Source organism: Martes martes (assembly GCF_963455335.1).
Source record: "Martes martes genome assembly, chromosome: 8".
NCBI classification, from domain to species: Eukaryota; Metazoa; Chordata; class Mammalia; order Carnivora; family Mustelidae; genus Martes; species Martes martes.
The window spans coordinates 93987310-94004944 of record NC_137895.1 but is presented as its reverse complement, the minus strand read 5'-3'; the positions used below and the strand labels follow the sequence as shown (position 1 = coordinate 94004944).

Sequence of the window (17635 nt, the reverse complement as noted above, 5' to 3'; positions counted from 1 at the left end):
AGAGGGTTTTGACACTATTTTGAGAAGTTTTGTTAGGTTATTGTAGTTTAAATAGAAAAAGTCCAACCTGTTTTCTCTCTCACTGTTCTTTCTTGCGGGGAAATCAGCACCTGACATTGGCACATATTCAGGAAGTTGGTCTTCTACTCTGGTGCATGGCAAACATGTGCACACCCCTCGGTTGCCTCCCTGGGGTGCAAGCAAGACTGCGGAGACCCTGTTTCCAAGGCATCCTTAGTGTTGGCATGGTTATGGCTCCATGAGGCAGTGTTGATTCCCACATTAGTTTGAAACCAGAAGTTCAGCATTTCTGTAAGGGTGGGAAGTCGTGGCCCTTTCTGGGCGGGGGTGGGGGTGTGCATCTCCACGTAAGAATTTAACTGCCATATATATTCGACACTATATTCTATGAAACTAGCCTTCAACGATTACTTTGGTACCAATATGACCTCGTAGGTCAAAAACCCTAGTTTCCTAATTTTACAGTTGTCTATAATACCTCTATGGGGGAAATGTTACTGTGATTAAATGCCAAATGGCATAATATATGAACAGTGCTTAGCCTCAGCTTGACATTTAAGATGTTCTCCACGTTCTTAGGTTTCATAAACAGTCCAAGACAGAGGGATAGAGACCTAGCTCCTTACTTCAGAGGACCTCAAAGTATGGCAGAGAAGACCAGCAGTGTGAAAGCGCTGTGTCAGAATGCAGCATAAGATTTTGTGAAAAATATGCATGAGGGACTCTTAACTCAGAGACCTTCTGAGATGGTGAGAGGCCTGTGTGCTATGATAATGCAAAAGAGCTTAATAAATTCTCAAAGCACCATAGAAATACATTATTGGTAGAAAGATACATGAGATATATTTCCTAAGTTCTCTCATTAAATGAGGCTTACTCTTAGACTATGTATAAAAACAGCAGCATGTGACATATCACATATAGAGTTCTGCCTAGAGCCTCCACATTGTTTGATTGTTCTGTGGATTATAAAGAGACCTTCTTTGTAAGTGGACTCTGTTTTCGTCCTGGCCTTCCTACGTTGACATGTTGTTTTCCCCTGCCAAATGATGCTCTAAAAAGTCCAGGCTCCCTGATCTAATGTGACAAATAAGATGGCTTGCACATCAATTTGATTCCTGTTTTCTAGCAAGATTGTCATTTAATGTCGAGTTTCCCCTTGAAAGCTGTTGTATTGATGACCTTTTAAGAGATTTGACTTGCCCCCTTTTTGTTTTGTTTTGTTTTTCATTTGTGGTCTAGTATAGGGCTCACCAAGGAACTTTCAGTGATGAAATGATCTGTATGTGCACTGACCCATTTGACAGCCACCAAGCACATGTGTGTGTTGAGGACCTGAAGTGGGGCTCCTGTGATTAAGGAGCTGAATTTCAACCTTTAATTTAGAGTACTACTTGTGGCTACCATATTGGTCATCGTGATCTGGTGTTTAAGACTGTTAATGTCAAACCTTATTAATCTAATTAACTAGAGATTATTTAGACTGGTGTGCTTTTATGTAACACTTTTATAATATTCAAAGCCCTGGAGCGTATCCTCTGAAGACTATGGCAATACCTTGAAACCTGCTGTTTCTTAAAGAAAAAGCTCTCTAGCATGGCTTAAAAAACAATCCCAATCTGATGAGTATTTTAAATTCATTAGTACCTGTGGTGTGCATAATCTCCAGGACAAGAATTAGAAATAGATTAGGAATCAAGGAAAAGAATAGACAAAGGGGGCACCTGGGTGGCTCAGTGGGTTAATGCCTCTGCCTTTGGCTTGGGTTGTGATCTCAGGGCCCTGCGATTGAGCCCAGCATCAGGCTCTCTGCTCCGCGGGGAGCCTGCTTCCTCCTCTCTCTCTGCCTGCCTCTCTGCCTACTTGTGATCTCTATCTGTCAAATAAATAAATCTTTAAAAAAAAAAAAAAAGAATAGACAAAGACCACATCAGTGCCTGGAATGCCAACTCAGTGTTAGTCATTTTATATATCATTTAATAATATGATAAGGAAGAAGGACTGGTAACAAAAAAACGTGAAAATCAGATAACTTTTATGTGCTTAGCATTTGGATAACCATAGCTGTTAAACACACCCAGATTTATATAGGAATGTTTTTCATACATTTGAATATTATGATTTACTATTTAAGGTGAAATTAAAGTGACATAAGAATTGCTGTTTAACTTTTAAAAGTACAGTTTAGAACAATCAGTTTTCCATATTTTGAAGAACAAATTAGGAATATAAATTATTTTACACCTTTCAGATTGTTGTATTATTAACCCTGTCATCTGTGCTATCTTTAAATTCCAGAGCTGGAAACAGAATTGTCGAAGTATTACCTGAACATCTGAAACAGTATCAATCCCTTGAAACTTTGGACCTGAGCAACAATAATATTTCAGAGCTTAAAACTCCCCTTCCATCCCTACAACTCAAATATCTGTAAGTCAAGTCTTCTTTAACAAAGATGTTCACCTATGATGACAATACCATGTCATAATAATAAAAAAATCAACTTTAAAATGTAATAAAGTCTGCCTTTATTTTTAAACTGCTGGTGTATCAGCAGGGTAATTTTAACTTTCTTCTTGACGTGTAATTTGCTACAAACCCAAATAACCACGGTCTTTATTTTGTTGTTATACTTTCAGATTATAAAAAATTAGACATCCTTTGTTAGAAAAACTATGTGGAGTTAAAAGTGCTTCTTTAGAAAATTAAGCCACTCTTTGTTTCATTAATAAATGAATTTTATAAAAATTGGATAAGTATCTGAAACAGATTTTTATACCCTTCAAATATTCCAGTCTCTCCTTCCTTAGCAGTATGTGTGAATCGTAGTCAGCGCTGGTAGACAAGGACCTAAAGACTTAATTTTTAAGTGTCCATTGATACAAACGATGGTTAGGTTCTCTGGAGATTACAGTACAGAGAATTTATGTGTTTTAACTTTCCAAAGAGCCAGAAGGAGAAGCTCATCTTCAGACTTTTTAACAGGTATCTCAGTAGCAACCGAGTCACTTCAATGGAACCTGGGTATTTTGACAGTCTGGCCAACACACTTCTGGTGTTGAAGCTGAACAGGAATCGGATCTCAGCTATCCCGCCCAAGATGTTTAAACTGCCCCAACTACAACACCTGTAAGTAAGATGTTCTCTTAGATGGTGTTTCTTCACCTCCTCTAAACCCTTGGTGTCTGTTGTCTAAAATCCACAACGTGACCAAAGAGGAGTTTCGAAGCAAGAATGTGGCTCTCTTCCCATTGAGAACTGGAGTGGCTGAATTTCTGAATCAGAAAGAGCCTTCGCAGCCACGTAGTGCAGACTCCTGCCTGACAGGGCAGGTTAGATTGTTACTGAAAGAATGAACAGTGTCATCATTGAACAGTCTCCATACAAAGGCATCATTGTGGCCCTGGCGAAATCATGGCGACGCCCAACAGCTGTGGTTTATGAAAATAATACTGACAACTCCAGGAGTCTCTGATAGCTTAAGTGGCTGCAAAGAGCTGCTCGTTAATAGTGGTGGAATGATCTGTGAACAGGCTCCTACGATATAGTGGTTTTCAACCTTGGCTGCACATTATAGGCACTGGGGAACTTTTAAAAATCCCAATGTCCAGGCCACACCCTAGACCAATTATATTAGAACCTCTGGGGGTATGATCCAGGCTTTGGTAATTTTTAAAGCTCTCCAGGTGATTCCAGTGTGCAACCAAGGTTGAAAATGACTGCCTTGAAGAGAAAGCATTAAACAGAAAAAAGAATTTTGAAAGAGAGAGTAACCAACTTTTGTAAACAGAATAAGCTTGGCAGCCCTGCCCCTGAATAGATCCCATGTTTTAACATAATATTCAGTATACTAACTCTAGATAATTTAAAAACAAATACACTGAGTAGATAAGCATTTTAAAGAAATTAAAGTGTAGTCTAGTTTCAATATTTCATTATTCCAAAAATACATCACACATTCCAGAAGGAAATTCACTCCCTGCTAATAAATCAGAATTCTTCTCAATAAAAATGTTTAGAAATTTAAAACATCCTATGTAATTTAACACTGACTGGTTTAACTGTATTGTGGTAATGTCACATTTTATTACTACCCCCAGAATTTTGTCATATAAACTATTTAACTGTTCTACTCAATGCAGTGAACTGAACCGGAACAAGATTAAAAACGTAGATGGCCTCACATTCCAAGGACTTGGTGCTCTAAAGTCTCTGAAAATGCAAAGAAATGGAGTAACAAAACTTATGGATGGAGCTTTTTGGGGGCTGAGCAACATGGAAATCTTGTAAGTGTGCTTACCACAGTTCCTGCTCCGATAGTACAATCATGGAGTGCTCAGTGAATATGCCATAGCTTTGTTTGAGATCCTGTGTTAAAAATATCATAATTTACAGTCTTATAATTTAATACTCAGTTTTGTTTCAGGTAACATGACTGAGAATTTATAAGCCCATGGTATCTTTTGCTGATGTCTTTATACAACAAAAGCTAAACATCTCGTAACAATGGGAATATGTAATAGGTTGTAATCCTAGGTCTCCTTTGCAGAGACTAGATAATGAGCTTGTGATCCTGCTTTTGATTCTTCTTGTAAATGTAGGCAGCTGGACCATAACAACCTAACAGAGATCACCAAAGGCTGGCTTTACGGCTTGCTGATGCTGCAGGAACTTCATCTCCGCCAAAATGCCATCAGCAGGATCAGCCCGGATGCCTGGGAGTTCTGCCAGAAACTCAGCGAGCTGTGAGTTGCCTTTTATTCTCCTCAGGTCCGAGAGCAGGGATCCTGCTGGAGCATGAGCTTCTTACCACTGATCTGTGAAATTTTCATAACAAAGTTTCCAAGGTGACAGCTTTGTTCACATGCAACCTAGTCATATTTTTGTTGTGATAAGTTGAAGCCAACTGTGCTGTTTGAGTTCTAGGCCACATGGGCTAAATCAGTGATGGTTTGTGTATTTTCAAATAAAGAGAATTTTTTTTTAACCACTAGGATTACAAATAATGTTTACCTGAGTATTATTAAGATGGCAGAGTGTTAAAATAAGGATTATTGTGGTTACATATATTACCTGTTGTTTGAAAACAAATCATTGTGTTGAACTGGAGAATAAAGCCTACTATTTATTTTTTATTCTTTTTTTTTTTTTTTAACAGGGACCTAACTTTCAATCACTTATCAAGGTTGGATGATTCAAGCTTCCTGGGCTTAAGCTTACTAAATACACTGCACATTGGGAATAACAAAGTCAGCTATATTGCTGATTGTGCCTTCCGGGGGCTTTCCAGTCTAAAGACTTTGTAAGTTACACATTTTACTCTCCGTGCATGAACCTAATTGGTTCCTAAACGTGCCCACTTTTCTCCAAGCAGATTTCCTTTGTTGTGAAGGAAATATGTACAGCCTCAGAAGTAGTGTCTTAATCTTTCCCAGATCAGTTTGATTAAAATCAGTCCATTTCATCCATATGTGTTTCTTAGAGAGACTAAAAAGGACAATGATCAGATTGGTTTGGTGATTACACTTAACCTTCTCAGATCTCCAGGAAGTTGGTAACTGCTCAAAAGAGAAACGATTTTAAATCCACCGATTTTTATAAATCCACCGATTTTTATAAAAATGCAGATTAGAAATTACCCAGAACAAAAAGATATACAAGGGGGAGCAAAGGAAGATGCCTGTTTGGTATACCAGTTATATCCAGGCTTGAACTCCGTCCTAAGAGGAAGAAGAGAGAGTTGGATTAATTGACCTTTGAAAAATCTCTGAAATGTTCATTTTAATGTTGTGCAATGGGCTTTGGTTTTTGCACGGTCAGAAACTTTGCTCTGTTCACTATTTGAAGCATTACATAATTGGAAGACATGCTGTGTGCTTTGGCCAACTCCTACTTGTGTGGTTGGATCAGTGGTTTTAAAGTTTAATGTATTTTTCAGACTGTTCAGGTCTTTCAGAATTTAGTCATCTTGATAGAGGAATTAATAGGACAGAATCAACTCTCCTGATTTTGAGCAAAAACTTAGTGTTGGGAGAGAGAAAGAGTTTTCTATTGTTTTGAAAAGGGTGGAGATGATATGGGGGATTATGAGGAATTTATTTTGAATTACATGCCACCTGGGTGGTGATCTTGGCTTTCTGAGCATCTCTCTAAGGAGAATGCTTGTATCTTTTGTTAAGTACCTGGTACGAGTTTCAGTAACATTTCTTCTTATAATTAGGGATCTGAAGAACAATGAAATTTCCTGGACTATTGAAGATATGAACGGTGCTTTCTCTGGGCTTGACAAACTGAGGCGGCTGTGAGTAGGATTTGCTTCATGGTTGCCTCCCTGTCTGACCTACACCCGTTGAACTCCCCGTCTGACCTACATCTGTTGAGCTCCCTGTCTGACCTGCACTCATTGAAGTCCATTCTACAGGTTAAGATTTGAGAGAGTTTAGAACTAGAGGCTGAATCTGGTTGCTTCCTTTGGCCATCTCCCCAGATGAGTGTTGCTATACAAGATGGCTATTAATTCGCTTTTCTTCCTTGGCATCGCGGTTTTATTCAACACTTTGGGGAGATGTGACTTATTTTAACATCTGGACAAGAATTTTAAATTGTTTCGAGCACTTAGAATCTTGGGCTTATCCCTGTGTAAAAGGACACTTCCTAATTTCACCATTTTGAAACTCTTGAGTGTTCCATTCTGCTCACAGGACTTTTTAAGTGACACGATCCAGTGTCCCCTGATAATACGGCAGGCAGTGGGCACTGAGCAATACAGGCAAAAAACGGGCTTCTGTTTGGTCTTACAGTGGTCTTATGTTTTAAGTTTTCAAGTTGAGTTCCATGTAGCCCAAAACTTCTGTGAATGATAAAAGTATCTGTGGGGAGGGTGGGTAAGGAGAAGATCTCCACTGTTACCCGCCTCACTAATTATAGGTTTGAAACCATTTACCTGAAAGGAAGTTTCTACCTCTTAAGAAGACTTTGAAAGTCACGGCTTTAATTTAACTGCTAGAGTAACTTATTGAATACCTATATTGCTGGGCTCTCTGTTGAATGCTTTGAGATCATGCTGAACTGTATTACTGAAATAGATGGCATGAATACGCTTGTGCAGGTTATATCATTTAATTGAAGAAAATACAATTATTCACAGTGATTTCTTTTTTCCACAATGATTTTAAAAGAGATTCTTTTCATGAGAATTCCACCCCCAAATGTCTTTAATAACTATTCCAATGTAATTTATTTTTTCCCCCCTCAGAATACTCCAGGGAAACCGGATTCGATCTATTACCAAAAAAGCCTTTACCGGTTTGGACGCATTAGAACATCTGTGAGTGACTGGAATTTAGTTACCTAAAGGAATCTAAGATGGTTATCTATTTATGTGTCATGAAAGATAAACTAGAATGTAATTTTGTTGGCATTCTCTCTGTACCATGAAGTATATTTTCACATCTGTTTATCTTCTACCTGTTTATCTATGTATCTATATCTATATGGAAGTTTGGAGGTATACATTTCCCTTTGCATTTGAGGAACTATACTTACTGGGTTTTCTTTGAGTTATTTTTCTTAAGTAGTGATATATTTAATTTTCAAAAACCGACCCTTTATTGTGCACTTACTATACATCAGGCATTATGCTGGGTATTACATATAATCTCATTTAATCCTCATAAGAAAATTATTCAGTAGCTCCTGTTACCTTTATTTTTAATTAAAGAAGTGGAGGTTCTGAGTGTCCACTGATTCTGTTGAACAGTTAAGATGGATGACTTGCATTTTAAAGATTAAAAAAGCAGAGGCGCCCAGGTGGCTCAGTGGGTTAAGCCTCTGCCTTCCGCTCAGGTCATGATCCCAGGGTCCTGGGATCAAGTGCCACATTGGGCTCCTTGCTCAGTGGGAAGCCTCCTTCTCCCTCTCGCACTCCCCCAGCTTTTGTTTCCTCTCTCGCTGTGTCTCTTTCTGTCAAATAAATAAAATCTTTGCACACAAAAAAAGAAAAAAAGATTAAAAAAGCAATTCCCCGTGGTCCTTAGGAGTGACATTAGGAGGATAGTGACATTACTTGGAGACTTGTATTAGTTTGTCATTGCTGTTGTTTAATTATAAAACATACAACCTGTTTTTCTACCTTTGGTCTTTTTCTTGTTCTGTTTTGCTACCAGCCCATCAGTTCAGAGTTGCCTGAGGCAGGACTCACACCAGGACTGCCTCTGCTGTCCATGTCCTTGTGCCACTCGCTCTTGTCTTCACAGTCTCTGCGCCATCCCCTCTTAGTAACTGCTGGCACACATTTTTGAAATGGCATTTAGGGACGCAGGTATTTCCAGCCACTAGGAAGGCAAGCTGGCTACCCTTGATAGGAGTCAAGACCTGCGTGAGCACTGAACCAACCAGCTTCTTAACAACTATGGGAATGTTTACACCTGTACAGCAAAAGTACAAAATGATACAAAATATCTCCACTCTGTGAGGCAATGCTTATAACCAAAAGTTTTAATATCTATTAACTTGGACAAAAGAAGTTCAGAACACATTTGGGCAAACCCGCATTTGCACTGTGTATTGAGAGAGACGATTTCACCATTATCTGCAACCATCTTTCTGTCTCCTGACTCACTTACTAGTTTAAGGGAGGTTCGAATTGCTAGCCACTCTGACAGACGCGTTCAGGCTGGAGTAGGATGATTCTGCAAAGCAGAATTTGGAAGGGCGGACCAGTGTTGCTGGACTCCTTGAAACAAATTATTTTCAAAGGGAAACTGGCCAAAGGGTTTGTCATCTGACCCTTTCCATTTCTGGGAAAGTGGAATTAGTGGATCAGTAGAGTATTAACCTCTGCTTCAGTTTTCAAAACCTTCTTGACTCTCCCAGCCTCTTTTTCTGCCCATGTTTGGTACCTTCCCTCTGTCCTCTGTTACCCCTCATCTCATTCAAAATCCTTTTTGTATACTCTGACCCCATAAAAGAAAAACAGAGTAGTAATCGTTGTGGAGACTGCTTTAATTCAAACTGCTTGTAAGCACTAGTTAAAAATAAAGTCAGCCTAGAATATTCTCTGGTTTTATAAATGTCCTGCCCAAAGTATGTTTTAGCAAGTACATCTTGTCTGAACACTTTGCTGTCTCTACTCGTGAGTTGTGTGTGGCAGAATGGGCTACTGACCAACAGCATAGGTGTTGAAATGGAAAATAATTGAGTTCATATCTTATCTGCCCCTTTCGTGCCAAACAAGGTAGTAAAACCATATTCTTTTGGGTTGCTGTGAGGAATAAATGTAATACTATGTAAATGTAAATCCTTTAACCCAGTGCATGTCATAGAAAGTATTTTATACATGATGGGTTTTTTAAAAAGCATAACTATGAGAAATTTTACTTGTGTATTTAAAAGTTACTATTGGTTACTAATTTGAATATTGAGAAACAGTAAAATAATACAGTAGAACAAACCATATAACTATAAAAAAAAATACAGCAGAACAGTGTAGGCCCTCCTGAGTCCAATAACATAGACATGAGGATATAAAGCAAATCTTTTTTACTATAACAGATCTGCCTCTGATACAAATATTCGTGTTCTTTGATCGAAGCTTCCTAATGGGTTCTCTGGAGTTGCCTGGTTCGTGCATTTCAGCACATGGAGTAGTTTGGCAAATGGGGTGGGCAGTGTGGGCCCAGCTTTTGCCTGAGGCAGGCAGTGACCATAATTCGCTCTAATGTATTTGATTTGTTTTCAGAGATCTGAGTGACAACGCAATCATGTCATTACAAGGCAATGCATTTTCACAAATGAAGAAACTTCAGCAATTGTAAGCTTTCCTTTTCTTTCCAAGAGTTTCCAAATGAAACCTGGTGTCAGGGGGCATGTCAGCCTAGATCACGTATCTATAAAAAGCATTCTAGTGCATTCTTAGCTTGATTTTTATACCAGAAAGCAAAGGGAGTTAGCGATCTGTTCCCTTTGTTGAGAAGAGGAGTTTCTTTCTGTTTCTGTTAACGAATTTGCAATTTAAATGTGTGGGACCTAATGTGGTGCAAGGCCTGACCAGGGTAGCAAGCCTTCAGGAGTGAGGTGTTTTCAGTATATCAGCACTTCTCCCTCAGTAGGTCAGAAACAGCAACAACGTGGTGCTAATACGGTTCATACATATTAAGATGGACTAGAGAATATTTATTGCATGGAGTGTGTATTTGGTTTCCACATTCATTGCTTTGTTAATATTTACTTGAGTTAGTTTACTCATACAATCTGCATTTCATATAAAACAAATTGAACATAATTACTCTCCTCAGGCATTTAAATACATCAAGCCTTTTGTGCGATTGCCAACTAAAATGGCTCCCACAGTGGGTGGCGGAAAACAACTTTCAGAGCTTTGTAAATGCCAGTTGCGCCCATCCTCAGCTGCTAAAAGGAAGAAGTATTTTTGCTGTTAGCCCAGATGGCTTTGTGTGCGGTGAGTGTGACTGTTGCCTCTGTCTTCATTCTTCTTTTTTTTCCCTCCAGTGAATGGTCTTGAATAAGCTTATGTTGCCTTGATGAAGCTTTTATTTCTGCTGAGGTAGATGAAAACAAATCTATAGTGTGCTGATGATTTTAATGTTACAGATGAGAGAGAATGTCCTTAAATGTCTCTCTTTGGACATCAGGGGGGTTTGGTGGAACGAGAAGGACGTTGGATCTTGGGAGCACTGATGGGCAGTCACAGCCCTCCCTTCTCCCTCAATCTCTGTCTGCATCTGTGAAGTGGGACATGTGCTGACTGCCCTTCCCACTTCCGGGCTTGTGGAGAGACTGAACTAACCCATGTCAGTGCTGTGAATTGAGGTACGAAGGGAAAATTATCAGTTCATAATTTACGGGCTGCTAAAAATGTTGCTCCTGGTGGTTGAAGCATTACAAGTAATAGGAAGTTTGAATTTATTATCAGTCAGCATAAGTCCATTGTTCTAGCATGAAGAATCTCAGAGCTAGAAATCTCAAACCTCAAATCTCACATAGCTAGTCAGCAGATCTGGATCAAAACCCCAGGTTCTCCTCTCCCTGGTGCAGGCTTCTGTCGACTACACTACACTGCTCTTTACTATTCACTGCCATGGAGACCTTTGTAAAAATAAATGCACATATAGAACACAGAATCAAAGTTTGCTTAAATTTTAGTGTGTTTGCTAAGATATTACAGAACCTAATTTTACGTTGGCCTTTAAAAATTTATTTGAGGGGCACCTGGGTGGCTCAGTGGGTTAAGCCTCTGCCTTCGGCTCAGGTCATGATCTCAGGGTCCTGAGATCGAGCCCCGCATCAGTCTCTCTGCTCAGCAGGGAGCCTGCTTCCTCCCTCTCTCTGCCTGCTTCTCTGCCTACTTGTGATCTCTGTCTGTCAAATAAATAAATAAAATCTTTAAAAAAAAATTATTTGAAACTGCTTTGCCTACGATTGTCTAGTCAAGTACAAGAAAAATATATTTTTTTAGGTTGCAACATTAAACAGTGCCAACGGTTTCTGGAAATAAAATGTCTGATGTAGCTTTTGGATCTAAATAAGCTTTTGGCATTCATCTAGAAGGGCCTGAGCCATGCCTTTCCCATGGTGCTTATTTTGCAGTTCTCTAGTCCCAAGATAAGAACTCTCTATTATTTGGGGACGTGTCTATGGTATCCTTGGATTTTTCTTTCAGTCCCTCAACTGTGAATCTAAACATTGATTTATCAGATAAGAAATTTAGAGTAGCCGTACAGAAGCAGAAACCGTCTTGATGACAGCGTGGTATTGGACGTGAGCCGCACTGGAGCTCCCAGAGCCTTCCCACAGCCCATTCACTCACACTCACGTACCCCCCCCCCCCACAAACACGCACACGCATGCAGGCCACTGAGTGTCCTTTCTCCAGAGCATGCAGATAATACATTTTAGTAGATCTAAACTGTTTCCCTCTGGGTTTAGACCATCTTTAAGAAACTGCAGTTCAGAAAAGGTAACTTTTCCAAAAAGTAACAGAGAACTAAAAATAACTGTTTGGAATGAAAGAGTTGCCCAGCTCTAATTATCATGTAGTTCTGACAGCGAAGCTCAGCGGCCTGGCCTGACTGTTGGTCCACCCTTAACCCCAGGCTGAAGCCAGGCTCTCACAGGGAGTTTGAGAGGACAGAATTATTTGTTTCAACTCGATCTAAAGATTACTGCTCTTTAATACGGGTTCTGTTTTTAGTGAATGTGGTGTTAATTGCTGTCTTTGGTGATACTGATTTCTTAATTTTGCTGCAGCTTTTTTGTGGATAACATGGAAAAAATTGCAGTTCCTACTAGTAGCGTTTAAAGATGATCCATGAGTTGGAAGTTTCTTAGCTGATTTCTTCTCATATTTATGTAAAAAAAAAAACATAAGGGGCCTAGGATAAACTATATTATATTCCAGAATAATAGTCTCTCAGTTAATGATTGATAAATAGGTACCGGCCCCTATTTGAAGTGAACAAATTAGTTTATAAACACTCTCCCAGGCCATCATTTCAACATGAGGACTGGTAGTCCATCTGTGAAACATACACCGAGTGTAAAACCCAAGCACTCACTTGTTTTGAGTTTCTTTGTATTAAAAACTGAGTAGCATTTGGACTGTCGAGCCTTAAAATCATTCTTTTTCCTCCTCTCCATCTTAAACAGATGACTTTCCTAAACCCCAGATCACTGTTCAGCCAGAAACACAGTCGGCAATAAAAGGTTCCAATTTGAGTTTTGTCTGCTCGGCCGCCAGCAGCAGTGATTCCCCAATGACGTTTGCTTGGAAGAAAGACAATGAACTACTGCATGATGCCGAAATGGAAAACTATGCACACCTGCGGGCCCAAGGTGGCGAAGTGATGGAGTACACCACCATCCTCCGGCTCCGCAATGTGGAGTTTACCAGTGAAGGGAAATACCAGTGCGTCATCTCCAATCACTTCGGTTCATCCTACTCGGTCAAAGCCAAGCTTACAGTCAACAGTATGTGATCTAACTTTTCTGTTTGCATTTAAAGACACCTTTTAGATTTGGTTTTTCTCTCTTTCTCTTACTCCTAACCCTGTCTTGTTTGTAGTTCCCCACCTCTCTACCTCTCACTCCAAAAAACTAAGATACTTGGAATCTGCATCAGCGGGGACTGCATTGAGGACCCCACCATGGGGGTAGCACAGGGCCGAACCACATACGGGCTGTGCTTTTTGGGGAGTTCACAATGTATTCTTTGGCTATGGGAGGCTGTGAAGCATTACAGCACACCACCTTTAATTCAGAGATCTGGGTTTGATTCCTGCCGCTCCTGCATACAGCTGTGTAACTCTTATCAAATTACTTAACCGTCCTGTGCCTCCATTTCCACATGTTTCTATTAGGAACAATCATACATATCTTATATAGATATGATAATTAGATAAAATAATTGGTGTAAAGGACTTAGCCTGGAATACAGTGAATGCTCACCAAATGCAATAAGTATTAGTTGCTGTTAATAAAAATTATAATTGTTTGCTCTGTGTGACCAGAATACATTTTTTATGACAGGAACCTTACCACTATATTAAGTAATCATTTGTACTTTCCATGGTAGAAGATTTTTGTATCTGATTCATTAATGCATTCATTCTACAAATGATTGGTGAGGCCTGACACACAGAACAATTTTGAGTTTAAAGTTGTAGGAGAAAACACATATCTAAAGTCATAGAATGTTAGAGCCAGAAGGGACTTAAAAAAAAAAAAAAGATGAAGTGAGTCATCAGGGTACAAAGAGATTAATTGATCTGCCCAAGATCTCACAGATAATTACTGAGGAAACTAAAAAGTAACTAGAAAATAGGAGAAAGACCTTCAGTTTGTACAGGGGATGACCTGTGTCTTGGCCTGACTTCATCATTTCTGTACCTGTGTGTAACCTTGAAGGAATCTCCTTATCTCAATTTCAGATTCCTTCTCTTGTAATCAGAAATAACCCCAGCCTAACCTACAGCAGGGGCATTTGTAAGCATATTTAAAAAAAAAAAATAATGAATGAAAATGAACCTCTAAAACTCCATAGCACTAATGCCCTCATTCTTTCTCTGATTTCAGTGCTTCCTTCCTTCACCAAGACCCCCATGGACCTCACCATCCGTGCCGGGGCCATGGCGCGCTTGGAGTGCGCTGCCCTGGGACATCCAGCCCCACAGATAGCCTGGCAAAAGGATGGGGGCACAGACTTCCCTGCCGCGAGGGAGAGACGCATGCATGTTATGCCTGAGGATGATGTGTTCTTTATTGTGGATGTAAAGATAGAGGACATCGGGGTTTATAGCTGCACAGCTCAGAACAGTGCAGGAAGCATTTCTGCAAACGCAACTCTGACTGTCCTAGGTAAGCAGCTGTTGTCAGATTCTGTGATAGAAATCAAAGATGCCAGCTGACTCAAAGGCCCTAAGTGTCAGGAGTTGTAAGGGTGAGAGGTAATCCATAGGACACTGCCCTTCCCTGGAGAGAACAAATGGCTTCTCAGGAATTTTGAAGTCAGGAGTGCATTACGTCTTAGCCTGTGGCCGGTGAGATGACTCGGCTTCCTCTGTTCCGAGGGGAAAAGTAAATGCTCTGTTGCCTCCACTTCCTCTGCTCTCCTCTTCCCATCACGCAGATGCTACTGATAGTCTTCACACTATAAAACACGTATAAAAATATAGAACATGGGGGTGCCTGGGTGGTTCAGTGGGTTGAAGCCTCTGCCTTCGGCTCAGGTCATGGTCCCAGGGTCGTGGGATCGGGCCCCGCATCTGGCTCTCTGCTCGGCAGGGAGCCTGCTTCCTCCTCTCTCTCTCTGCCTGCCTCTCTCCCTACTTGTGATCTCTGTCAAATAAATAAATAAAATCTTTAAAAATATATATATAGAACATGTTAGTAGACTGGGAAAGATCTACTTTATTTTCTAGACCTACCCTACCATTCTGGAAATCAGTGTTTGTCTTTTATCTTTTGCCTGAACAGGAGCTTTTAAAAAAATGTGAACATGTTAATCATACGTGTTTCTTATGAGTTGAGCAGAACTCAAAGAGTTGAGCAAAGTAACCTGTGAACACCAAGTAATAAAAGTCCTTTCAGAATTTATGCATAGGTTTGGACGTCTAGCACTAGAAAGTTTCCCTTTAAAAATTTAAACGTTCTGACTTTTTCCACCCATCAACATACCCCCCATGCTTGAAATTACTTTTTTTTTTAAAAGATTTTATTTACTTATTTGACAGAGAAATCACAACTAGGCAGAGAGGCAGGCAGAGGGAGAGGGAAGCAAGCTCCCTGCTGAGCAGAGAGCCCGATGTGGGGCTCGATCCCAGGACCCTGAGATCATGACCTGAACCGCAGGCAGAGGCTTAACCCGCTGAGCCACCCAGGTGCCCCTTGAAATTACTTTTATGCATTTGACTAGAATGTTTTGCATTGCCCTTCTTCCACCATTCCCAATCTTGTCAAGAGTGTGAGAGATTTAAAAAACAGTAAACATTATCCTTAACAGGTGGTGTAACAAATGACAGGCAAATAATGAAATGAGATTCTGAATGTCGTACCCATGTTTCGGCTCTCACAGAAGCATGCGCGTGAATTTGTGGAAGAATACAGTGTTAGGTTCCAGTTTTAGTAAATTCAAGTGGCCAGTCTTACGATATGCAAAACCTGATTTCATTTAGGAGATTGAAAACATAACTTGTCCTTTCAGAAACACCATCATTTTTGCGGCCCTTGTTGGACCGAACCGTCACCAAGGGAGAAACCGCCGTCCTGCAGTGCATCGCTGGAGGCAGCCCTCCTCCCAGACTGAACTGGACCAAGGATGACAGCCCCTTGGTGGTCACCGAAAGGCACTTTTTTGCAGCAGGCAATCAGCTGCTCATCATTGTGGACTCTGATGTCAGTGATGCCGGGAAATACACGTGTGAGATGTCTAACACCCTTGGCACTGAGAGAGGCAACGTGCGCCTCAGCGTGATCCCCACTCCCACCTGTGACTCCCCTCAGATGACCGCCTCATCATTAGATGATGATGGATGGGCCACCGTGGGTGTCGTGATCATAGCGGTGGTTTGCTGTGTGGTGGGCACGTCGCTCGTGTGGGTGGTCATCATATACCACACAAGGCGGAGGAATGAAGATTGCAGCATTACCAACACAGGTGTGTAAACAGAAGCTTGGCACGGGGAGCTGTAGTCATGTGTGCTTGTGGTCCTGGGGTAATTTTCTTCCAAAATGTGTGTCTCACAGCCCGAGGCCATGTCAGAAGGGTGACTCATTTGTTTCAAGCTGCAGGAATATGGTTAGCTAAAAATAACACCCCAGCCCAAAATAAAGCTGATGTTTAAAGATTAATCCTTTTTTTTAAAACCTCATCGGAGTATCCTTTTGGCTGTGAGATTTAGTCCAAAGAACAGTGTAAAACAGTCTCACTCCTTCACACAGAGGTGATGGAGAATAGGAGCAGCCCTTCGTTTATGAGGTTTACACTCTGCCGTAGTTCTCTCTCTCATCACATGTTGCCGTGTGCATACATGTGCAGGCGTCTAGGGAGGATTCCGTTACTAGTGGGAGCAGGCTGTGACCTAATATGTGCCAGCTCTTACATTGATGAATATTAGGTTAGGAATATAGCAGAAATCAAGCTTAATCCAAAAGCTTAGCTACTACCCCACAAAAATTCCTAGGGCTTTATCTCTTGAAACATCTGGGTTTTTTTTGACATTTGGGAGGGGCTTCCTATAGAAGGCAAAATAGAAAATTGGCTTGTGCTTCCCAGAGCAGTGAGCCCTAACCTTCCTAACCTGAAGACTAGACAGTCAAGGTGGGTTTTCAGGAGTAGATTTATTTGATTTGTACAGAACCCAAAACAGTATAGAGTGTTCATCAGGGAAGGCTGTGGGGTATGTATGGCCGGTCTTAGTTAACAGAATGCTGTTGTTGGATTATAGATGAGACCAACTTGCCCGCAGATATCCCTAGTTACTTGTCATCTCAGGGAACCTTAGCCGACAGACAGGATGGGTACATCTCCTCAGAAAGTGGAAGCCACCACCAGTTCGTGACGTCTTCAGGAGGCGGGTTTTTCTTACCACAACACGACGGCAATGGTAAGTGTTTAAAATGAACACAGGCTATAGCTGTCTCAAAACAGTCTGATGGAAGGCTCAAATACAGTATTAATTTTCACAAGCAATCAGTACATTCATATGTTGAGGACCTGGCCCAAGCTCACTGGCAAAGCTGAAATTAAATACTATTATGCTATTCTCTTAAATAGCAGAAAAATCTTTGCTTTGGATAATAAGAGAAGACAAGTCGGAGAATTAAAGTTTAATTTCTCCATGCAACGTGATACTTTCTTTACACTATAAATGTTCTTTGGCCCTGAATGTTCTCCTTTCTTAAATGACATTAACTGGTTTCATGTAAGGTCTTTAGGGAAATCAAATTCTGACTCTTGCTTTAAGAACTGTGTGATTTTAAGAATAATCATGGAGGCACCATAACACAGACACACACACAGGCTTAGTTCAAGACCCACTTCTGTCGCTTACTATGTATCCTTGGGCAGTTACATAGTACTTCCTTATTAGGTTGTTGT

General features: G+C 40.5%; 1 protein-coding gene across 1 annotated transcript in view; it reads left to right on the top strand.

Moving 5' to 3' along the window:
• Window positions 1-17635, top strand: part of LRIG3 (leucine rich repeats and immunoglobulin like domains 3) — a 47095-nt gene that overhangs the window by 25942 nt on the left and 3518 nt on the right. Inside the window, exons 4-16 of the mRNA XM_080810361.1 lie at window positions 2320-2451; window positions 3007-3150; window positions 4164-4307; window positions 4623-4766; window positions 5180-5323; window positions 6242-6322; window positions 7277-7348; window positions 9761-9832; window positions 10317-10480; window positions 12688-13008; window positions 14113-14394; window positions 15740-16192; window positions 16983-17141. Coding sequence (XP_080666487.1) covers window positions 2320-2451; window positions 3007-3150; window positions 4164-4307; window positions 4623-4766; window positions 5180-5323; window positions 6242-6322; window positions 7277-7348; window positions 9761-9832; window positions 10317-10480; window positions 12688-13008; window positions 14113-14394; window positions 15740-16192; window positions 16983-17141 — 2312 coding nt within the window. The remainder of the gene's footprint in view (window positions 1-2319; window positions 2452-3006; window positions 3151-4163; window positions 4308-4622; window positions 4767-5179; window positions 5324-6241; window positions 6323-7276; window positions 7349-9760; window positions 9833-10316; window positions 10481-12687; window positions 13009-14112; window positions 14395-15739; window positions 16193-16982; window positions 17142-17635) is intronic.